The sequence below is a fragment of the Topomyia yanbarensis genome, chromosome 1 (genome assembly GCF_030247195.1).
Source record: "Topomyia yanbarensis strain Yona2022 chromosome 1, ASM3024719v1, whole genome shotgun sequence".
NCBI classification, from domain to species: domain Eukaryota; kingdom Metazoa; phylum Arthropoda; class Insecta; order Diptera; family Culicidae; genus Topomyia; species Topomyia yanbarensis.
This window is the reverse complement of record NC_080670.1, coordinates 160,963,192-160,986,450: the sequence shown is the minus strand read 5'-3', so window position 1 is coordinate 160,986,450 and position 23,259 is coordinate 160,963,192. Positions and strand designations below refer to the sequence as shown.

General features: G+C 38.6%; 2 protein-coding genes across 14 annotated transcripts in view; both read left to right on the top strand.

The window, feature by feature from the left end:
- LOC131679280 (disintegrin and metalloproteinase domain-containing protein 33) overlaps window positions 1–23,259 on the top strand; it is a 1,109,813-nt gene that overhangs the window by 8,921 nt on the left and 1,077,633 nt on the right. The gene's annotated exons all lie outside the window — the stretch shown is intronic.
- LOC131676049 (uncharacterized) lies at window positions 21,571–23,185 on the top strand. The gene is made up of 2 exons (XM_058955178.1): window positions 21,571–21,837; window positions 22,073–23,185. Exons 1-2 carry the CDS (start codon window positions 21,571–21,573, stop codon window positions 23,183–23,185), a joined length of 1,380 nt encoding a protein of 459 aa, XP_058811161.1.

Below are 23,259 nucleotides of genomic sequence, written 5' to 3'. Positions count from 1 at the left end.
ATTTGTACATTGAATGTTATGTACGCAGCTCACCTGGGTTCGAATCTCAACCCCGCACACAGGAATAGAGATTTGTTATAGGAAAATTCCTAACCTGAATGAAGAAGCGAATGACCTTAAAGTTAAAATGTCAATACTCGAAACAAAAATATGATCAGACTTGTAAGGGTTAAACAATTAAATTGTTTGATTAGAAGTCATGAGGTTGTCTTCAAATTTCGCCAATATGAAATTTTTTTTTTTATTTATTGAATTTCCAATTTTCGAAAGCGCTGGATTAGCATCGAAAGTAATTATTGAAAGAAGGAGGCGAATTCCTTCAGGTAAATCCGAATTCGCCCGGAAAAATCCATTGGATTATTTTGCAATTTTGCGTTGCCCTTTTCTTTACCAGGAATCGTCCAGCACCCAGTCCTCATCATCATCGGGTTGCAGGCCCTAATTGTTAAGGAGGGCCCTTCTTGGCGTTGACAAATATTATTTTAAAAGTGCCATTTAAGTTTACTTTACCCCATTGAAGCTTCGCTTCAATGGATTAATGTTCATCACAAATATTCTCGAAAGAAACTGAAGTGTGATTTCACACCCCGTGTTTGTTTACTGAGAAGCAGAGCAAAGCTCGCTCGGGTGGTTATCCTTCACAGCGAGAGTGGTTGGTGCTTTTGGATTCTTTGTGAATATCCGAACAAGCGAAGTACTACAGCCAACTAAATCAACAAAACTGTTAACAAATGCAAAAACATACAACTAAATGTGAACGGCACAGAAAGGTAGGGTGCTTTACAAAAACATGGCACTCTACGGTGAATGTGAAGAAAATAAGATATTTTTCCTCCTAGTGCTACGAGCTACATAAGAAATTAAACAGTGCATATTTATTTGTTTTTAAGCGTATATAATAAAAAGCAATGGAAGCGCTCCAAAATTCAGTCGAGTTACTAGTCACTTTAATTCGAAATTCTAATTGATTTCAACGCATACCCATGTGTCTCTTGAAGTCTATCCCCTGCTCAGTAAAACTCTGCTGGTCAAAGTACCTTTAGAGGCGGTAAATCTACCTCTATTTGAGAGCTCAATTGGTCAAATGAGTCATCAAAAACTCTTGATATACCAAAAGAATTCAAAGTTAATCCCAAAATTTAAATTTAAAATTTAATATATTTGGTTTGCCGTTCATTGTTACAAAATCTATAAAAAATCATATTCAGATACGAGATGGCACCGAAAAAATTTTGTAAAGGGGTCATACTCAGATGACGTAGCTTTTTTCGGAGATTTTCGACTACCAATTCCCCCTTGCAAAGAGGCGACGCGGGATGGAAAAAAATAAATACGTTTTACAATTCTTTCAAATATCAACATTTTCATTATAACAGCAAATTGCGCACACAACAAGTCATGACGAGTATAGTGTCTTCTACTCGCGAGGTCTAAAATTGAGCACTTTTTTGGGAATAAATTGTAAAGTATCTACTCAATGGAAAAATCTCTCGCGACCTTGGAACTTCATTGATGACATCGATTTTGAAACTGCATGGGTCCCGCTTAAGTAAAGTTTTGGTAAATTGGGTTATCTGTAATCAGAAAACTCATATTTTTTATAATCATAGTTACGTTGGCTATTTTTAGACCAGTGGGATTTCTTTTATTTTGTAAAAGTTATGTAACGATTTGTGAAAATTTCCAAATATTTACATTATTTTTTGGCCTATTTAGAGCCATAAAAATGGAACAAATTGACATTTGCAAATCCTTCTCGACCAAATATAGCGGTATATTTTCTGAATAATTGGAGAAAAAATTATTGAAATCGGACCAGTACTTCTATGAAAAGTTTACTTGACCGCTTAAAAAACACTACTTTCGGGAAAATGCGTTTAAAGATAAAGTACGGTGTATAACTCGATAGTAGTAACTTACTAGATAATCTCCTATAATGGGTCCGCAGCGCTCACCTTCCTCATCACGAAAATGTTCTTGGTTTTGCATATTTTGCTCTCTCTCTGTTGAATTCGGGCCTGTTTTGCCGCGACACCCATTTTGCGTTCAGAGCGAGCGATACGTTCACCGTCGAGTTGAGTAGCACATCTTTCAGCTTCAGTCCCCAAGGTATTTCCCATCACCTCCATAGCTTGCAAGATCGATGAAAATCCATGGTTGAAGATACTGACTGCCAAATAAGTCACAACATTGACCACCTGCTTGCCAGAAATTGTGCATGTGAGTCATTCCACGTCAGATTTACAAACAAAATTTCGATTCTTTCCAACAAATTTTCTTGCATTCTTAAGTAGAAATATTTGACAAGTATTTTTTGTTTTTACTGAATATGATATTTTTTCAAGTTATTAGTTTTTGAACATTTGAAGTTTAATAATTTGAACATTTTTCAATTACTGATAACTCGGAAACGATTCGATATATGGAAAAAAAATTAAATCAAAAAGTTGCATTTCTAAATGTTTACAAAAAAAAATTACAAAAAAATGCTTTTTGTTATATAATTTATGAAATTTGCAATTATTTGAAACAAATTGAATTTTTTTTAAAGTTGAACCATTTTTTTACATATTTTTCTCTTAAAATATTAAAAATCATGTTGAAAAGATTATATAAAACTTTGGGAGTGGATATCAAAATACTTTGCGAGATACTACAATTATAAACTTAAAACAAGGCAATTTTACACTAAACGCCCAGTGATAAACCTGTTATAATTGAAATATCTCGTAAAATACTTCAAGTTCCATTCTGAAAATTTCAAATAATCTTCCTTATACACTTATGTTATCAAAAAAATTGTTTTCAGGGCGGCTTAAATTTTTTTTTGCTTCTAACACTTGGATACCACTAAAAAAGTCTTGAATTTGTAGAATGCGAGTCATTCCACGTCAGATTTACAACTACAATCTTAGTTTTTTTTTTTTGAAATTTATAAAATATTTAATTAAATTGCATAAATTTAATAAAATTGAACATTTTTCAATCCTTGATAACTTAGAAACTTTTATATTAGTGAAAAAAAGTATTAAATACTAAAAGCTGCGTTTTCGCATGATCTCACCGTTTTTTTAATATTTGTTTTTATGTAGTGTATTGCCGCGCCGAACAAAAATTTTTTTTGGGCTTTTCAAATAATTTATAATTATTCCGAGAAGATTGCGTGAAAATTTCAATGGAACTCGAAGTATTTTACGAGATATTTCAATTATAACAGGCTTATCACTTTTTTTAATTTCCTTGTTTTAAGTTTACAATCGCAATATCTCGCAAAATATTTTGATATCCACTCCCAAATTTTTATACAATCTTTTTAACATGATTCTTAATATTGGTTAATAAGGACACAGAGAAGAAGAGACGAAGTCGAAACGCACCCAAGTAATAAGAAAGGATTTGTTCTCTTCAAATGCAAAGACTGGTTTTTACCAAAAATTTTCGTCCTGGTGAGAAATTTTGGTATTTACCCAATTTTTCTCCTTAGGGTGAAATATAGGATAGTGAATAATTCATGTTAATATAGGATTATGAATGTTTTCGAAACCAGCATAGCGTAAAATCCAACCGAAATCCCTTGGTCGAAATTTGATCCAGTGCTTTTCCTATTCTTTAAATAATATGCATTTTATTAATTTTTTCGTATTAATTTCTCCATTTTTTTGGCTTTTTCTACTATTTTTCGTTTTTCATTTTGTTTGTTTGCTCCGTTTTTGTCCAATACTTCAATGCAGTTTTTCGAAATTTTCTGGTTCGTTTTTTTTAAATTTCTCTATGGTTATTTTATTCTTGTCTTTTATATTTACTCCTCTTGTTTTATGTATTCTTAAAGTTTTATTTATTTTTTCTATCGCTTTAAATATGTCTTGTTTTTAATGTTAAATAAATTTTATTATTGTTGATTTATCGAGTTTTTCAGTTTTATGCATTTTTATATTAATGTTTGTATTCTTTTTAGTAGTTTTTTTTCTCATTTTCGTTGATTCTTATTTTTTTCTATTTTTTATGGATTTTTTATTATTTTCACCATTTGTTCAATAATGTTCGACTTTTTAATTTTCGCAATATGTTTTCCTTGTTTTCTGTTTTCCTTTATCAATTTTGTAAGGTTTTGTTTTGGTTTTTCTCGATTAAACATTTTTTGACAATTGACATTAATTTGTTTATTTGGTTGATTTTGTTGTTTTTAGCACTTTTGTACATTCTTTTAATATTTAGTTTGCCTATTGTTTTTTATCTGTTGCCGTTGATCGCCGTTCAGATATTTTTTATTTTTGTTATCACTACATTTTTAATCTTGCCATTTCCTTACTTTTATAAATACTATTGACAAAAATGGCGCTTTTCAAAGTCACCAAAACTGTCGAAGAGGTATTAAAAACTCCCAAAGTATAAAAAACTCTACGCTTTTTTCATTATTGGCACTACAAACAACTGGAGCAAAAAACTGGTACATAAACATAAAATTTCAGTGTACTATACATAGTAACTCCAATGGATTTCAAACATTGACTTTTTTGTACTCAGGCAATAGACAGTGGTGGGGGCCCGTACGTTAGACCCCCCGGGCCCGTATTTTCTATCTGCGGCCCTGATTCTTAGTATTCTTAGTTAATTGCTACTAATACAAGTTGGGTATTTTCAGAATGGGGTTGACGAGTGCATGACGGAACTCGATGTCTTGAGCCATTTTGGAATCCAAGATGGCGACTTACGGTTTAGATAAATTCTCTATAACCTCAGCAATATGGGTATTTTCGGGATAGGGTTGACGAGTGCATGACGGAAATAGAACCCATATTGTTCGTTATCAAGAATTATGCTCAACCGGCAATCGTCATATTGAACTTGGAAAAGTTTCCAATTGTTCATTTTCAGCATCTACTTGGCAAGCCCATTCCAAAAATACCCATATTGTTAGGGTTATCGAGAATATTGGTCAACCGGAAGTCGCTATCTTGGATTTCAAAACGGTTCCAATTGTCCATTTTCAGCATCTACTTGTCAAGCCCGTTCCAAAAGTATCGATATTGTCAGGGTTATCGAGAATATTGCTCAACCAACGAATATTAATAAGAATGTGAAGCAAACTTTTTTTACGAACTAAATCCCAAATAACGGACACTTTTTTACGAACTAATTCAATTTACGAACCCCCGGTTTGGTTCGTAAATAGAGGTTTCAGTGTACTGAATGAAATTGAAGAACAAAATGATTTAAATAAAGTAAATAAATAAAACAGTTTAGATAAATTTGAAAATCATAGTTTAAGAAGAAAGTTCTGAAATATCTCATTTGAAGAATGGCTGATTAAGCATAAGCATAAGCATAAGCATAAGAGATCGCCCGTAGTTGCTACTCCGTTATTGACCAGAACCAAATTAGGTTGCAAAATGTTCATTGGAACAACATGCTTGGGAATAACATGATGAGCCACATTGTACAATCTATTCTGATCCCTGCATGCTGATCAATACCGACGCCGGCCACGTCCGAATGCAGATCTTCTGGGAAAGGAAGGAATGTTAGTCCGATACATGTTGCTACTAGAGACCGAGGAATCCTCTGCATCTCCACATGTATCACGGGATGGGGAGAGTTGTTAGTAAGTGTGCCAATAGCGTTATCATGTAATAATTGCTCTGGGCAGCCGGCTGCCGAGAATTTGGGAAATTTATCATTTGTTGTATTAATACGATTAGCAAATTCATCATCGATTAGGTTCATCAGAATATCCCACAGATATCGCGGAGTAGGGTCTAGGATTCGCTCCAAGCAAGCGATGCGACCTGTATAGCATAGTTTATTAGGTAGTAGTTCAGTTAGTTTTCGAGAACACGACCGCTCGAAAAATAAGATCTACCGATAGTATCCTATGTTTTCTAAACAAAAGCAATTCCACATCCACACAGCCGATCGTGGGAGGGAGTATTGCCCAGAAAAGCCAATCTTATCTGTGTAATGGGCCGGATCACTATTTATTGCGACATTATTCAGACTAACCTCGCTACTCCATCTCCACGATATATTTCTTGGGTTGCAAACTACCGAGTGATAAAACGTTATACAGACAGAGAGCTATGATAGCTCTAGATGGTATAAATCAACGAAAGTATTTCCTATTTTTAACATCGGATCATTTGTGAAATACACGTATACGAACGATTATATCGAACATTGAAGGGAAATACAGAGGATCGCCAACCCGATGCACGGGCTTGTCACCAATAACGGAACTTGAAATTAGATTCATTAAGTACGTATTGACCTCATTCTGCTACTATCGGTTGAAGGCTGATAGCTCCCAGTCGTCGCCGATCTAAGAACCAAATGTCATCAATAGACTTGGACTCGCGTGGAGGCATGCGATAGAATTGAAAGCTAAGCAATGAAAATGACAGCAAAACAATTATTCTTCGTGTTGACATAACTGAAGGCAATCCCCGATCCCTCTCGCGAATTGTCAATGCTCAAACATTATACATGATTGAAGTCATCATTCCACTCAATTAAGGCCATGTGTTTTCCCAAAACACATTGAATGCTCTGTGAATCAGTTCCCCCGTTGGTAAAACAAACCCTAAAGAAACATAAAAATTAGCTTGCTCAGCCCAAAGAAAAGTTTGCCGACCGGCAGATACGTGTTCCCTTACAGCGCCATCACATCAACGAACACCCAAAATTTACATGCGATAAAATATCTGCAATCCCGTATATAAAAGAATCAAAACCTCTACTCATTTGCAATAAAATAATACAGTAAAAAAACAGCTGAATATCCAAGGCGGCTCATTTTCAAAGATAGCACCGCCGATGAAACACGCAATAAAAATAGGTGACAAAGGACGCGGACGAAATTAGCTGAGCACCGACCGGCTGGTTTGCCACCTATTTTTCGGGCGAAGAATTTTGGGCGACACCTGGTAGTCGCTAGTCGCTGGTGAAACGCCAATTATTTGAATGTCAATTTTTCTTATTGCCATATTTTTTCACTTTTCGGATCGAATTTTTTTCACTGAAAAACCATTTTTCACTATTTTTTCAATGTACACTGTGTTTCTAGATGTTTTCTGTACACTTTTATTGTCCTTGCATCGGGAATCGACGGCCCGTAATGCGAGGAAAAGATATTTTTTTCATTTGCCGGAATTCAATTTTCACAAACTGTCACCACTCGCGTCTGTTGAAAATATGCCGAAAAATGCTTTTATAAACCACTTTACTTTGTATAATCGTTAAATTGCACCGTTATTAACACTTTTGATAACCGGGAGACAGTAAACTGTGCCAAAAATGATGAAAATTAACCGACTCGAAGGGAGCTCTACGAGAGTCAACCGCTCGCGACGAAGATACCCTCATTTTTTTCTCTCATTTGAAGAATGGCTGATTAATATACAAAACAATTTCTAGTGTTTCCATTCTTTTCTATCTTCACCCATTCGTCTTCGTTCGGATTATCAAGCGTTTCTACATTATTGATGGATCTTCTTTAGTCATAGAGATATTAGAACGTTTAACATGTTTTGGAATCCAAGGCAAAATGTTTTCAAAGTTGAAGCGAATTATATACATTTCATTAGTAAGACTTATTATAATAAGACACTTTTAATCTCAATATAATTTGAACCAATCCCGAGCTACACCGTTCTGGAGGGAAAAACTTGCATTTTTCCATATAAAATTCCATCTTTATTGGACAATGTAGAAAAAATGACCATTTGATCATAAAATCCGACGAACCAAAACTGAAGTATTTTTTTATTTCTCGTCTACTTCATGATGAATTATTTGTAAACTCAGTATACTCAAGTTACTTCTTTGTTGTTGTGAGCTTGAAATTTTATATGGTATATTGGGGATTTTTGTTTCAAAACGGTGTATCGCTGGATAAACTAAATTTATATTTAAGTTATAAGTGTTTTTTACGTAAAAATGTCTTAGGAACACAGTTGCTTTATGATTTTTAGATTCAAAATATTGCGAGAAAAATTAACTTAAAATTTTGAAATGAAAAAATTAAAGGGTTGTGTACAGGACACGACCACGGTGACATTAAAAATATAGCTTTTTTATCTATCACACATATCGACACACGTTCTTGTTCACTCGCCTGTTTTCATATGTTACAATTTGCTATATACCCTCCCCATTAAAACATAATTTATTGAAGGTCTTTTAACGGTAATCTATTAATTAATCAAGTATCTCACTAGGTGATTGGCATTATTTGGCTGATCCATCTAGTAAAAATAGGCTGGTCTGTCCAGAAAATATATTCAAAAGAAAAGTTCCATATTGAGAGCTGTGATGAGGAAGCCCACGCCCGCCAACGGAAATATACAGATTCTCCATAAAATATGAAATTTCATTTTCCATTTAAATTTTCAATAATGTACTAATGAACTTAAGTAAACAATCTTAAGTGTAAGTATTTCTTGATAGATTAGTGGTGGAAAAATGAAATTATTTGATAAATTACATTGTTATGCAACGTTCGCACTACCAGTTAAAACGGGTTTTTATGCTATCTTGGTGACATTTTTCTTGTTGCTAATTATTAAAACGTGTTATAACTCTGTAGTGTAAACATTGTATTATTAAACCAATTCTGCAGCGTTTTATGTTATATAGGTGTTTTATGTGGTAATAGGACTGACATAATTATATCTTCAGTACAGCGGTTTGTTTCATAATTTAAAACAGATTTATTTTAAAATTTAAATTAGTATACCCAACCGTATTTGTTGTATACCTTAAAACGCAATTAGAACTGTGTTTTAAATACATAGGGTAGGACAGATATTCTGACTGGTTAAACTGGGAAAACAATTTTAAGTCCAGTGACGCTTAAGACATGGCTTGAATTTGAATCGAAAAAGAACACCCGCTTCAACTGCTGCTGGGACGGTAAGTTCTGTTTTAAAATTTTCCGTTGTGTGCAGTACGAAACAAAAGTGTTTGAAATTAGAAAACAAAAAGTTCTGCTGGGAATGTGATTGTTTCCGATGCAATTACACTCAGATTTTTCACGCAGGGGATTTAGGCCGTGTAAATGAGAACCGCGTAAATTTAAAAAAAAACGCGTTAATGAAAACCGCGTAAATTTCAAAATCCGCGTAAAAAACCTGAGGGTACTCTCCTATATAAAATACTACGCTGCTGAACAGTGCAATAACTACAGAAGCACGTTGACAGATGCCTTACTGATAAAAAACATATAACCGAAATATGAAACATGAAAACCAATTGGCTCTTTACCCTACGCAGCTACAAAGCGCCGTAAACATGGATTAACAAGTTACAACGCACACGCATGCACAAAAATAAATATATTTTTTTCAAACGCAACACTCTTAAGCAGCACACACCGTATTGAATTAAATCCAAACCACCCCGCCCACCCACTTTGCAAATCATTCTGTGACACCGTGCTGGTATCCGAAAAATCCGCACACGGCCACCGCTGCCGAAAATGCATAGCGTCTACCGCTTATTGTAGTGCCCAGACGCTGCAGTCATGATCTTACCCGTTCGACATAAGAACAAAAAATGATTCAAACGGGTACGCGTCACCTCTATTTATAAACTAACCGTATATGGTTTAGTCACTTAGGTGCGAGTGTGTGCAAAAGCCAACGTTACCGAAAATCGATAGCGCTTATTGCATCGCCCGGAGACGACGTTGCTCGTGTGGGATAAGAGCAACAACTGATTTAAACGGACATGCGTTGCTTCTATTTATGACTTTTCGTGTTTCATTGAGCAACTAAGCTGCCCTCTTTTGACGGCTGGCTGTGTCTGAGAAATCTGTCTCACGAATGGTATTTTTCCCGTTTTTTGTGAACTTTTTAATTTTACCAATTTCCAAAAGTCTACTTTTATTGGGGAGATATTAAATTATTACCAATATTTAGGTTAGGTGTTTCTGAATCGGTTGGTGTTTGAATGATTAAAATCCATCTAGTAATATCGGAGTTATAAGCGTGCAAACCTTACATAGTTTCGTTACATGGGAGGTAGTTTAGATTTTAGAATGACACCTAGCCCCAGATAGTGGAGTAAGACATTTTTAATGTCAAAATCACATAGTTAGCAACACTGCCGCCAAAAAAACATATGCAACTACACTATGTTGTCTTCTGGATCCTGATCGCATTTAATTTGGTGAAGTCACCGTAAAAAAATTTGCCTTTTCCGTTTACGCAGCCTGACACTTTCATTTGACTCTATTTCGAACAGTAAATTGAATATTGCCAAAATTCAGTCGAGCAAAAAACGCGTACTCAAGCGTCTACGAAATTTAACGCTTTCCATTTCTTTAAATCCACGATGAAATAAATTCTGGCTGGCTGCTTTTGAACCATTCCCCTCCTATTTACACGTATCAAATTCGAACCCTTTCCCCTTGCTCCCTATACCTCTCAGCACCCTGTCGCCTCTCCCTCCGGGAACAGGACACAGCATTAATCAAAGTGTACCTCCTGCGTGCAACCTTTTAGTGCGGCTGCCGCGTTTATGAATCATGTATGAAATTGGGCCTTTCACCCCCTCCCCCCCCCCGCTACAGGCGCGGAATAATGGCAAAACAAAGCAGCCACACATTTACGACTCAATTTGGTTTCCTAGACTATTCCTCAGCAGGCAATAACAAGCGACCGGAGGAGCTTTCATGCGTAGCTATATCCTGCTACAAACTCACCGCGCGCCTCCTGTGAATATATGCGTGTTGTATTAATGAACATCGTTACCGCCCGTGGGTGGCTGTGGGGAGGGGGGTGAGGAGGCGTAAAACGCCGATAATAAACTCCGAGTCGTAAATTAATTTTTGCCCACCGGCAGTCGTGTGGCTCGTATAAGCGATTGAGATCCAAAGTTTTGCTCGATTACTGGCGGAGGTGTGCGGAAGCTAGCATGGGTTGGAGGTAGCACAAATCGTTTGTGTTGGGTAAACCGCAGCGAGTGGTAGTAAATTGAAACGAATTCGGTAGAGAAGTTGTTCTTTTCGTTCGGTCACAGCTGGCACGGTATCGAAGATGGCTGCTGCATATGGGTTTATTTTCACCACCTGATACAGAGAAAGGGCGGAATTAATGTTTGACTTTCAGGTGGAAGAGTGAGTAACAATTTAGTATCTCGGCTAATCGAGGCTGACAGATCTAGGAGGAGTCACGTTGAAAACGTGGATGTTACCACGTGATACCACCGAGTAAGTGAATGACAATCATAAAACGGGAGACGACGTTTTTCCATCCATTCCAGCAACCACGTCATCACAAATCACCACCTTTTAAGGCCCGCAGTTAGATCAGTAGCGCATCGGAAGGAGATTTACAGCGTTCAGGTAAAACATTTCCGGTCTCACCTCACAAAGGCATGGATACCTATCATCGAACCATACGATTGCGGCTTATCGGTAATTCCAACCGCGGAAAACAAAAAAAAACTTCCTCGAATTGAGCCGTAGCTCCTGACTTTCGAAGACAACATAAGTGGGTCTGGTGGGTCGTATCTCCCTCCATTCGACGTATCGTACCCTCCCAAGCTGTAAAGTAGCGCATTGCGTGTGACGGAAAAAAAATCCACTCTCGGTGCCACGATAGTTAGCTGCCTCGGCGGAAATGGTGGCAAATTTTGATTTATAATCGATGAGCAAAAGATTGCTGCCACCGCGCTTGTTGTGAGGTGCAAAACTTCCGCGCGATGTCTCCGCAGTGGGAGCGAAGGGAGTACCGAAAGGATCCGTTCAATATGAAAGCTTGCCAACAGCTGTTAAATAAATAAACTGCGAATGACTTTTTGATTTTCAGCACTCTCTACAATCGGTCGCTTCAGCGCTTCCACCCACTTCCGGTCCGTTGCTGTAGCGAGTGGATTGACACCGCAGGCGATAGGCAAGAGGTAGGAGGATGCGTCTGTCACATTTCAGCGCTGAGTACGTTTTTTATGAGGCCGGGAAAAACTTTTTTATAAGGGAGTAGAAAAAAAACTGAAGGAAGAAACGCCAAGCAAAACCGCACCGTCAGCTTTTCCGATGGAACCAAAGATGTTCGATTTTGCTGCCATACGTCCGTTCCATTATAGCATCGAGCGGTTTTTTTTCTCTCTCGCTCACTCACAGCTTCGGTGGCTTGAAGGGTCCATGAATAATTTTCACGGAGCAGCGATGTTGTCCTGACGGCGGCGGCGGCGGGTGGATCTCGAAGAAGGATTTATGGCTCCCAAGGCATCGAGTATTGACAAGCGTTCGGCTCGGGTGGATTTGAAAGTTTTGGTTGAGAATATTGACGACGGGCTTTTATCAAAGCGCTTAATCTGTTTATGATTTGGTTCCTTCTTTTAGATTGAGGAAGAAACTTGAGATTACATCTTTCCGGATTCATCTAAGAAGGACGCGGCGCTCTCTTGGTTTTTATGGATGGAGGAAGCGCATGGTGGTTTGTAATAAAGACAAGAGAATTTTTTATCGCGAAGCCGCATTGTTTGTTTCTTTATACAAAAATATGTTTTTGAGTAAAATTTTTAACGAAATAATTATTGGTTAAGACAGAGCGACCTAATGTGGGAATTATATTGGTGTGGTTTGGAGGAAGGATACATACAAATTTTGTTTGTTTTTATATTTAAATTGTAGCGGATTTGAAATATTCTTTAGTTTGATTTGACCTAATAAACTTCATATTTGTGTGAAATTTATCCGCAAATCTTGCATTTTTAATTAAAGTCATATTTATTCATAACTTAAATTTGATTTCATTTGTTTCGAATTCATCTCGTCAGTAACTAGTACCAACTGGGTGGCTAGTTAAACCGTGTATCTAAACTAGAACCCAAATTAGCACTAGTATGGTTTTTTAATTTATTGATTCTCAGAATGTCTTTGTTAAATGTTATGTGCCCAAGAATAATCCAACATTAATCCGCAAGACGTGGATACTAACCAATCAATATAACCGCATCTCCGAACCCAACCCCGTCTCGTAAGCCAAAAATGATTAGAACGTTTTCCACCAAACAATTTAACATCAGCGCCCACAACAGCCTGTGCCGGCACCCACGCTAATTTTAACCCATCAAACCAAAACCATTATTTCAAACGAAAATTACTCAATCCTTCCATTTTTTCCTTCCAAATCATCCTCAACCCTTTTTCTATTTCAAATATTGCGGCCTTTTTCGCGACGGCGGTCTTCAATATCGATTCATAAATCACGAGCTCAGCCAAGCGGACACCGAAATTCCAACAGCTGGCCGCGGCACCGCACGCTATTCTTCCGTATTTGATAGGTACGTTCGAGTTCGTTTCATTTAGACGCTTCCGAGGGACGGGGGCTTTCGAGATTTCCGAGATTTCGCACCGTGATTTGAAATTAAAATCACTTCTGACGACGACGGGGTTTTATTGATGGAGAAGATTTCGACGAGATTAGCGAAGGAATATTAACAGCGGTGTTTCATAATGGGCTTGGTTGGTATGGAACCTAGATTTTGGGTGGGATGATGAAAAGTTCCATCTTGATGAGCTTCGATAAAGCTTTAATGGTTACAGATTTACTGTTTTGAGTAAACAGACCGTATAAAGTAAATACCGCAGAGGCATGTTTTTGAATAAAATTAGATTGTTGGTCTATTTCTCTGATCTTTCCAATCGATTTTAGTTTGTTTTTCGAAGCTTGGGCTTCTATTTTATAGTATGTATGGCTTGACATAGGTCCTCTTCCCGTCAGTTGGATCTGATGCTTAATGCTTAATACGAAACGAATGAGGTCACGTTCTCTAATTACCCATAACTTCTGGCGTTTAGCGGTTAGCGTCAGTTGCCGTATTGTGCGTAGCAGTCGCTTGGATAACATTACGGATATCGGGTGCATAAACATATACTCCACGTCGTCGGAAACTACGACGAGCTTGAGTCTCCCACCGACTCGGGTGACGCCATATTTTTACAACTCCGATTTCAGCCACCTCAACGACTCTGGTAGGGGATCATGTCGGCTGACTTTGATGAACTTCATGGAGAACAACTTCCGTTGGGCTACGCGACACAAGGCTAGATCATCCTCACGTAGATCGGTTGTCGAGCGAAAGTCAAACGGTTCTGGTTTGGTCCGCTGAGAGCGGAAACATCGCGGCAAGTACGCGATGAAATGGCGGAGCTTCGTAAAGCTGGAATATCAACTGAATACCCCATTGGAAAACAATGTATCAGCTATGGTGATTGCCGGATCAACCAATCCTAAGGCGTATGCTTTCGATAAAATAACACCGACGTGGAATTCTTGCTTAATAGCATCTACGGTGCTGGGTATTTCGTGCCTTCGTCCAGCTCAACTTGTGGAAGGGTAGCGGTGGAAGGGACCTCGTAGGTTGCGAGCGGTTCTTCGGAAGACCAGTGTTTAAGCGAATGGTCCTCGAAATGCGAATGGATCTGGCGGTGATTTTTTTTCGATGTTGGCTACGATGCTGATCAGGTGTATACGGCACCGCACAATTATAGCAGGTCCACCTTTCTGCTGGATTCCTTGAAAACAGGATGGCGCGGAAGGTAGCAGTGAGGGGTCACGTCGTCTACTGGATCGACAAGCGCCTTCGGGTGTGCCTTTGGTGCGAATTCGTCCATTGACTAGCAGTTCTTGGTAGGCAGGTCACGCTTTAGTTGTTTATCAATGTTCAGAAATCGAAATTCGGCGATGGCTTTGGATTCCCCGAAGTAACCTAGCGACCACGGCTGAGTGATAAACGAACGAGAAAACGACCGAACGAATCGTGTTTTTCGTCATCGAAATTCACGGAACACGGTTCAACATCCTTAAGCTCCCAGAACTCCTCCAGTGCTTGTCCTATGCGACAGTTGACAGTGAGAAGATTGCATCCACCGGGCACGACGCGATGATCGATGAATACCTCGCCGAAAACAATCCATCCAAGCACCGTTTCTATCAGCAGCGGTAGTTCCTTTTCCAGGGAAACCTTGGTGGATTCACCGATACCAGCTACTACGATATCCACCTTGATGTGAAGAAGATTCAGAGAATTTTAAAGTTACCAGCAAAACTGAGATTGAACTATCAGGCTCACTTGGCTGTTTGGATTCACCGAATGGGAAGGTCTAGCGCTGGCAGACATTGACGGAATCGGCTGGCTTGCCGCGATGACAGGAGTAGATTTCATGTTCGCTGGTGCTAGCTCGCGCAGCAGGGAGTGCTATTTTTCATGGCTGTTACGGCTGGATATCAGGAATCAGGAATCAGAATATATTGGCTTAAGTGGCACGTTCCCGGTATGTAGTCGGGGATTTGTGCCTTGCCGTGTGTTTTCATCATTTCCTGAGCGGAAGGAAAGGATAAGGAGGTGTGGGAAGGTGGAATTGGAAGGGTGGGAAAAATAATAGCACAAAAACAAAAATAAACAACAAGTAAGTTAAACTCACAAGTAGTTCAACTTTCCTGCGAATAAGCCTAAATCTCTTTATTACATTGGATAAGAAACTTTAGTATGTCTCTGAGTTTCAGTCGTCCAAACATGGTTTCGTCTATATAAGGACGGCCGAAGACTCGAAATCCGTAGTCGGATTCACAAAGATTACATGAAAAAGACTCAGCGCGCTGAATAGTAGAGCCATGTGATAATTGAGTTTGCAGTGGCCGGTTAAAACCCTGGTCAGCATGCCGCAGTGGAGCTTCGAAAAATGTAGGAGATTTTTCGAAATCACTGGGCACGGAAACGCCTTTGTTTGGCGACACGTTTGTATATTTCTCCAATAATTGCGGCGCTCGGACAAAACCCAGGACCGTATTTTTTCCCTTATCCAACTCAGGACCAACGAAGTCAATCGCTGAACCTGCCCTGGCCAATTCGTCAGCCCATTCATTTCCAGTAATACCGCAATGTCCGATCACCCAGACAAGGTAGATAGTGTTGACAATGCTTAGTTCTTCGATTTGGGTTCTGCACGCGATCACTAGCTTGAACCGGGATTTGTCTGAGCTAAGGGCCTTGATTGCAGCTTGACTATCGGAGCAGAAGTTTATAACTCTGCCGGACAAACTCAGTTGAAGGGGCGATTGTGCCACGCACATAATCGCAAAGATTTCTGCTTGGAATACAGTACAGTATCTACCTAGTGAGTGAGATTGTTCCAATCTCATTTCACGACAGTAGACACCAGCACCAGCACGTCCCTCCATCAGATAACCGTCAGTGGAACAGACCACTTGCGTTTGTTGTTGTCTTTCCATATAGCCAGACAACCATTCCTCTCGAGAGGGAATCTTCACATGGAATGTCCTGTAAGGAAAACTACATGTGAGTGTAATATCGCTGGGAGCAAGAATATCTTCATCGCATGTAACCATTTGTGACCACAATCGTATATGACTGGTAGCAAGATAAGCATGGTTACTGTTCCAAAGCCCAGTAACCTACAGTCTGTATGCACATGGTTTGAGGTGTATGTGTAATGGTTTGATAGGAGCAGTCGGAGTCGTGGTGAAAGCACCAATCAACGCCATGAGCGCCATTCTTTGCAGATGGTTTAGCTTTGACTGGACTGTCACCACCTCTCCCCTCTGCCACCACACAAGGCATCCGTATGACAGTATTGGACGTACACTTGTCGTGTAAATCCAATAGATGTATTTAGGTTCTGAGACCCCAGGTCTTTCCAAAAGTTCGTCTGCACTGCCCGAAGGCCATGCACGCTTTCTTGACTCTGAACTCAATGTGAGCAGACCAATTCAGTTTGGAATCCAATATGACTCCAACGTATATGACTTGTTCTGCACACAGTAGCTCAGAATCATGTATGCCTAAACTCTTTGAAGCAATCGTTAACGAAAAACTATTCAATCAAATCAAAAACAGAATTACTAACATGCAGCATGGGTTCTTCAAAGAACGTTCAACTAATACAAATTTACTAGAATTTGTTAACTACTCATTGATTGCAATGGAGAATGGAAACTACACTGAAGCTCTTTACATGGACTTTAGCAAGGCATTTGATCGTATCGACATACCCTTGCTATTATTCAAACTGAAAAAATTAGGAATTGAATCAGGTCTTCTCAAATGGCTCGAATCATATTTAACTAACCGTCAACAAATAGTTAGATTTAAAGGGAAGAAATCGAATCCCATTCAAGTCACATCAGGAGTTCCTCAAGGCTCCCATCTAGGCCCTCTTTTGTTCATTTTATTCGTAAACGACATATCATACATTCTCAAAAACATAAAAGTTCTTATCTATGCCGACGACATGAAGCTCTTTTTAGAAATTAGGAACGAACAAGACATAAAGATATTACAGGAAGAAATACATATGTTTTACCTCTGGTGTAACAAAAGCCTTCTGCAACTAAACGTAAAAAAATGTAATGCAATAACTTTTAGTAGGAAACGAAATACACCTGACATTTCAATCACTCTAGGAAATCAAGTGGTACAAAAGTGCGAAAGAGTTAAAGATTTGGGAGTCATTCTAGATTCAAAATTAACATTCATTGACCATTACAACACAATCATCAATAGAGCAAATAACATGCTTGGATTTATAAAGCGTTTTAGTTACAATTCTAATGATCCATATACAATTAAAACATTATACATCTCGTATGTAAGGTCAATACTGGAATATTGTAGCATAGTTTGGTCACCTTTCTCAATCACACATGAAGAAAGAATAGAATCAGTACAAAGACAATTTTTATTGTTTGCACTTCGCAAAATAGGTTGGACACGATTTCCTCTCCCATCTTATAAAGCTCGCTGTATGCTCATTAACATCCAAACACTAAAAGAGCGCCGAGAATATGCAATGGTTTCATTTCTAAACGATATAATTTCGTGTCGTATTGATTCAGTCGAACTTCTATCTAAACTTAATTTTTATATACCTTCCCGGCAGTTACGAATCCGAAATACATTTATAACAAACAATTATCGTACAAATTATGCCAAGTTTGGACCATTAAATCAGATGATGGCAACTTACAACAAGCACTGCGAAGCTATTGACTTAACAATGACAAAAAGCAAATTAAAAAAATATTTCAATTCTATTCGCTTATAAAGAACATCCTAAAGTAGTGCAATGTAAACCAGATAGTGTTTAGTTTAGTTATTAGTATTTTATGTTTTAAGTGTATACTATATTTTATCGTTGTAACAAAACGGTCTACTCTTGTTTGACGACAATAAATAAATAAATCAAAGAACTGCAAGGGACGAACCCCGGTTGTCCATGATGTTGCATCAAGTCAAAGATTGTTCCGATGCAAAATCCAGTAATTAGTATTTGGTAATCATCAGCAAACCCGTAGGTTGGAAATCCAAGCTCATTGAGTTTCTTCAACAAGCCGTCAGCTACTAAGTTCCATAACAAAGGTGACAGAACGCCGCCCTGAGGACAACCGCAAATACTCAACTTCCGTATCTCAGCCTGTTGCAGTGACGAGCAAAGTATGCGGTTACTAAGCATTGCGTTTATCCAACCTGAGATACATGCAGGTATCCCATGACCGCGCGTCGCTTCCAGAATAGACTGGAAGGACACATTGTCAAAAGCACCCTCAATATCTAGGAATACACCCAAGCTAGATTGCTTGAGCGAGAAGGCTTTCTCAATGTTGTAAACAACATCGTGAAGCAGAGTGATCGTGGATTTCCCACACTGATATGCATGTTCCGGGTGATTTGTATGGAGCAGAGCTGTCAACTGCCCACTTAACCGATTCAGTGGAAACCAATGTGCGTGCTAACACCCACGAGTCCGAATCACCAGAATGAGATCTGTGAACATTGTTCAACTCCGGATCGATACAACCTGGAAAGTGTGTGTCGAAGAGACAATTAAGAACATCTTTTTCGTCCGTCACATAAACATCTCTGGTTTTTAAGGAGTTTATCTGAAAATCATTCGATTTGGAGAGAATTTTATTTAACCTGCTAGCCTCGCTCAGACTAGAGACATTAGTGCATAGGCTTTGCCAGCCAGCCCGTTCTGCAGATCTAAGACATTTCTTATATGCACTACGAGCTGACCTGAAAGCCCTGGAGTCATCATGCTGACGCCGTTTCCAAGCTCTTCTCATAACTTTCTTCATTCTTTCAAGCTCAGCCCTCCACCAAGGGGTTCCCCTAGTCGATTTAACAGTACGAAGTGGGCAAGCTTCTTCGTAGGATGCTAATATGAATGAGTTTGTCGTATCCACGACGTCATCTAAGTCGTCTAGTTGACTAATTGTAGGAAAATATCCATGAATTTTAGTCGCCAAGTTTTCTTAAAAGAGGTCCCAGTTTATAGATTTCGTATTATGATATGTTACTACAGTGAAGGTGACATCAAAATGATCGAAAAATATATATATTTATGATTGGATAGAGACGGTTCAGTTTCATTTGGAATCTGCCAATTTCCCAGCTCATGCAAAATTCTATCAGAGCAAAGTGTTATGTCTAACACCTCCTCTCTGCCAAACATCGCAAAAGTTGGTCGGTTTCCCACATTCAAAATATGGAGATTTGTACTACTTATGTACTTCATCAGTTCAGAGCCTCTCAGATTGATGTCTGAGCTGCCGCAAATGATGTGATGAGCATTCGCATCACTGCCGATAATGAGCGGAAGCCCATTTCTGCTACAATATGATACAACGCTTTTGAAATCATCAGAAGGAGATGAATCGTTATGCGGTAGATATGCTGAACAATACATATATATTTAAATTTTTTGTTTACGTTTCCAACAGTCAGTGTAACTGAAAGTGTAACACAAAGCTACTATGGATAAATTATTAAAGTTCGTTTCTCGTCGGAAATGTTCCTTCCAATTGGGGTAGTCATCAATCCAAAGAAACCGGAACGGGTCCGACTGATATGAGATACTGCTGTGAAGGTAGATGCTCCTGAAAGAACCAGATCTATTGACATCGTTAAGTAGCATGAGCGGGATAAAGCGATTTCGGTTGACAGTAAGGAAATATTCCATCAAATTCCAATCCACGAAGAAGATCGCAGTGCTTAATTATTTCTATGGAGAGCCTCTCCCGATTCGCCAGTAAATACAATTGTTAAACGTAGCAATTTTTTGGCGCCAGCTGCTTGCCGACCCACTCGCAATTTGTCAAGAACAAGAATGCTTTGGAAAACGAATAAGAAAGTCCTGAAACAGTGGAAGCCATCAGGAAGGAACATTGTGTTGATGACTATTTAGAAATTCTCGACACGTAGTTGAAGCGGTAAAGATTGCCCTGAATGTGGTTAAGGTCCATACGAGGGCTAGATTTCAGATTCGAAACATCGACTGATCCATAGGAGTTAGCTAGAATTGGGGAGAATTTTGGGGTTGACTCTTTGGATGCATTTGGTTGCCGAAAACGGATGTCTTCTCATATTCACTAAAATCACTGTATACTGTGCAGCAACTGATTCTGGGTGAAGTAGTACCAACAGAACGTGAGCTTTTAAGAGTATTCATGAGTATTTACAATCCCCTCCGCCTTCTCGCACGTGTTGCGGAAACTGGAAGGAAGCGTCCCAAGTAACCAATAAGCATTACAACGTGGACTTATAACAGCTTTATATATGCATATAGAGCGATGCCGTACGGCTCAGAAGCCTTATATACAGATATGATGCTGATATAATGCTAGAAAAGAAAATATAGTGCTATTATAATGCAGAGATTCATAGCCCTTTTTCTGCATCACTAATGCTATTATAAAGCACCTATATCCAACTGTCAAAACTGAAAGCCCGTTATTGGCACTACTAATGCTATTAGATAGCTTCAAGTAGTTGTCATTTTCCTCAAACAGCGTTTCTTCTTTTTCCTTTTCAGCATGCCAATGATATGGAAAATGAAAAAAAAATATAACTGTTTTATGTTCTTTCAATCATCTATGATGAATATTAGTATATGACTAGGTATGTGATAACACTTGAAATTCTATTTACATGTAATGCGCTTCGTACGTGATATGAAATATGCTCTAAATGAAATATGTTGTGAACATTACCTTAAGTGAGTCTCGAACCGAGGTACCTTGCATCATCATTCAGGGTTGGAGCGCTCCTTTTGCTGCCTGGACCATATTGGTTATGTTCGAACGCAATGAAATATGTCGAATATAAGTCACTAGAAAAGCTGCATGTTACAACTCATGCAAACGGTGCTGCCAGAGCGCAGTTTGGCCATTAAATTAAATTAAACAATTGGTATATTACGAAAAAATGCAATCTTTAATAAATCACTTTTCCAATACAACGCAAATAACGATAAAAGACTTTGTTTACTTTTGCTTCAATTGGTAACTAACTGTTACAATTCCTGAGCATCTGCATAATATTATCGCCTTTAATAGAAATCCGATTGTGGCTATCGGATATTAATTGTTATATAATTTTGAATTGTGAAATCTGGCAGCTCTGTCAAATAGTGATCAACTTTTGACGTGCAGTAATTTTGTTGATATAGCTTTCACGAGTTGTCATCAATCTAAATTCACGGGTAAGATATTTTTTACGAATATATAAAAGTATAAAGAGAAATGCATTTTTTCCGTTGCAGGTGCAATGAGTTCGAATAATTATGCTATTGTGCAGACGACGGAAAATGACGATGTTTTGCTTTCTGTGGTTCCTTCACGTTGGGTACTGAAAAATGGTTGGAGCAAGGATCTGCCGGGACTTGGCACGGATCTATGCTACTGGCCAAAGGGTGTAGCTGGTTACCGGCTGCTTGAAAAGGCAAAAAAGGATCCACAAATTCCACCGGATGTAAACGTACTGAGTGCATATCGGTGCAAAATCAAACGAAACAATTTTGCTAGTTACGCTGAGGTTGGTGCAAACTGAATAGAGATTTCGCAGCTGAAAACTGGAAAACCGACTTACGAAACGCAATGCTTTTTTCATACATGATTCATCACGACGAAAATTGTGCAATATAGCGCTTTATTTGCACCACTTTGTATTCCCAATGGAACAACAATTTATTTTGAGTAACCAATTTTCCAGTTTTCGGCTTATACAATTATACTTTTGTTAGTGTGAACACTAATTTCATTCTTAACAGGCGTTTCGCGAGCTGCAAATTATGGAAATTCATTCAGATACCGATGAATACGAACCAAGAAAGAAACTGAAGAAATCATCAACTGCTGCGGAGCTTTTCAAACAAATCCAAACGAAACCAAGCTCATCGTGCTCAAATACGGCTACTGATTTTGCCGATGATACAAGGGACGGTCATACTGACAACACAGCTAATCCGGATGATTCGTTTTTGGAGCCTTGTCCAAACGATATTGTGATGACGTCACGTTCGCTATCTCTAAGTGAAACAACATCTCATGAATCTGGATCGAAGACACCAATGATTCAGAGCACAGATACCGATGAATCAACCATGCGTCAACTTATAATTTCACTGCACAATAAAATAGACAAGAACGCCAAGCAAATAGAATCTCTCAATCAATCGCACATTAGGTATGGTGCTTTGCTCTCTCAAGTTAACGCTAAACTAGATGTTATTGCTACAAAAATACCGTCAGAGTTTGTGCATGTGAAAACAGAGAGTTATGAATCCAAAAAGATTCCATTAACCCCGGTCAAATCTCTGGATGACATGGAATCTCTGGAGAAACAGTCGAAAAATGATCAATTCGTACAATCTGTTGTTCAGTTTCTTGGTTCTATGCACGGAAAACACAGAACATATGGTGAAGGTGCAACTGTTTGTTTGCAAGTAATCAATTACTTCTTTGAGCGTGAATTCTTGATGAAATGTTCTTGGAGTGGAATAAGCCGGAATAAGAAGGATAATGAAAACATTATTTCCAAAATACCTTTTCATAAGTTTGGTGGGGTTATTGATCTGTTCCACAAGGTTGTACTTTTCTCCGATCCTTCTTTCTCTAAAGTGCAATGCGAACAGTTCTTACATCGCTGCTTAAGGAATGCAAAGCAACGCTACGAGGACATCAAGGGTATTAGAGCTACTGCTTCTAGAAGACGATGCAAGCGAAATGAACCTCAATCAAACCAAGCGATTCAACAAGGCATCGAAGAAGAAGCAGAAGTTATTTTAGAAGAATATCTTATTGAGGTGGAATCAGCTTCAACATCAGCATCACCAAACCAAACGGTTGAAGATGTGGGAGGTGTTCTGCCGTTCTACGCATAATTGTCTTTTGTATATAGGCAATCCTATAGAACATGGGACAATTATGTGTATAGCGGCAGTGTTATCGATAAACA

Coding starts and splice junctions, on each gene's coding strand:
- LOC131676049 (XM_058955178.1), top strand. CDS start 21,571: ATGAGTTCGAATAATTATGCTATTGTGCAGACGACGGAAAATGACGAT. Junction 21,838..22,072: donor ATTTTGCTAGTTACGCTGAG/GTTGGTGCAAAC, acceptor CATTCTTAACAG/GCGTTTCGCGAGCTGCAAAT.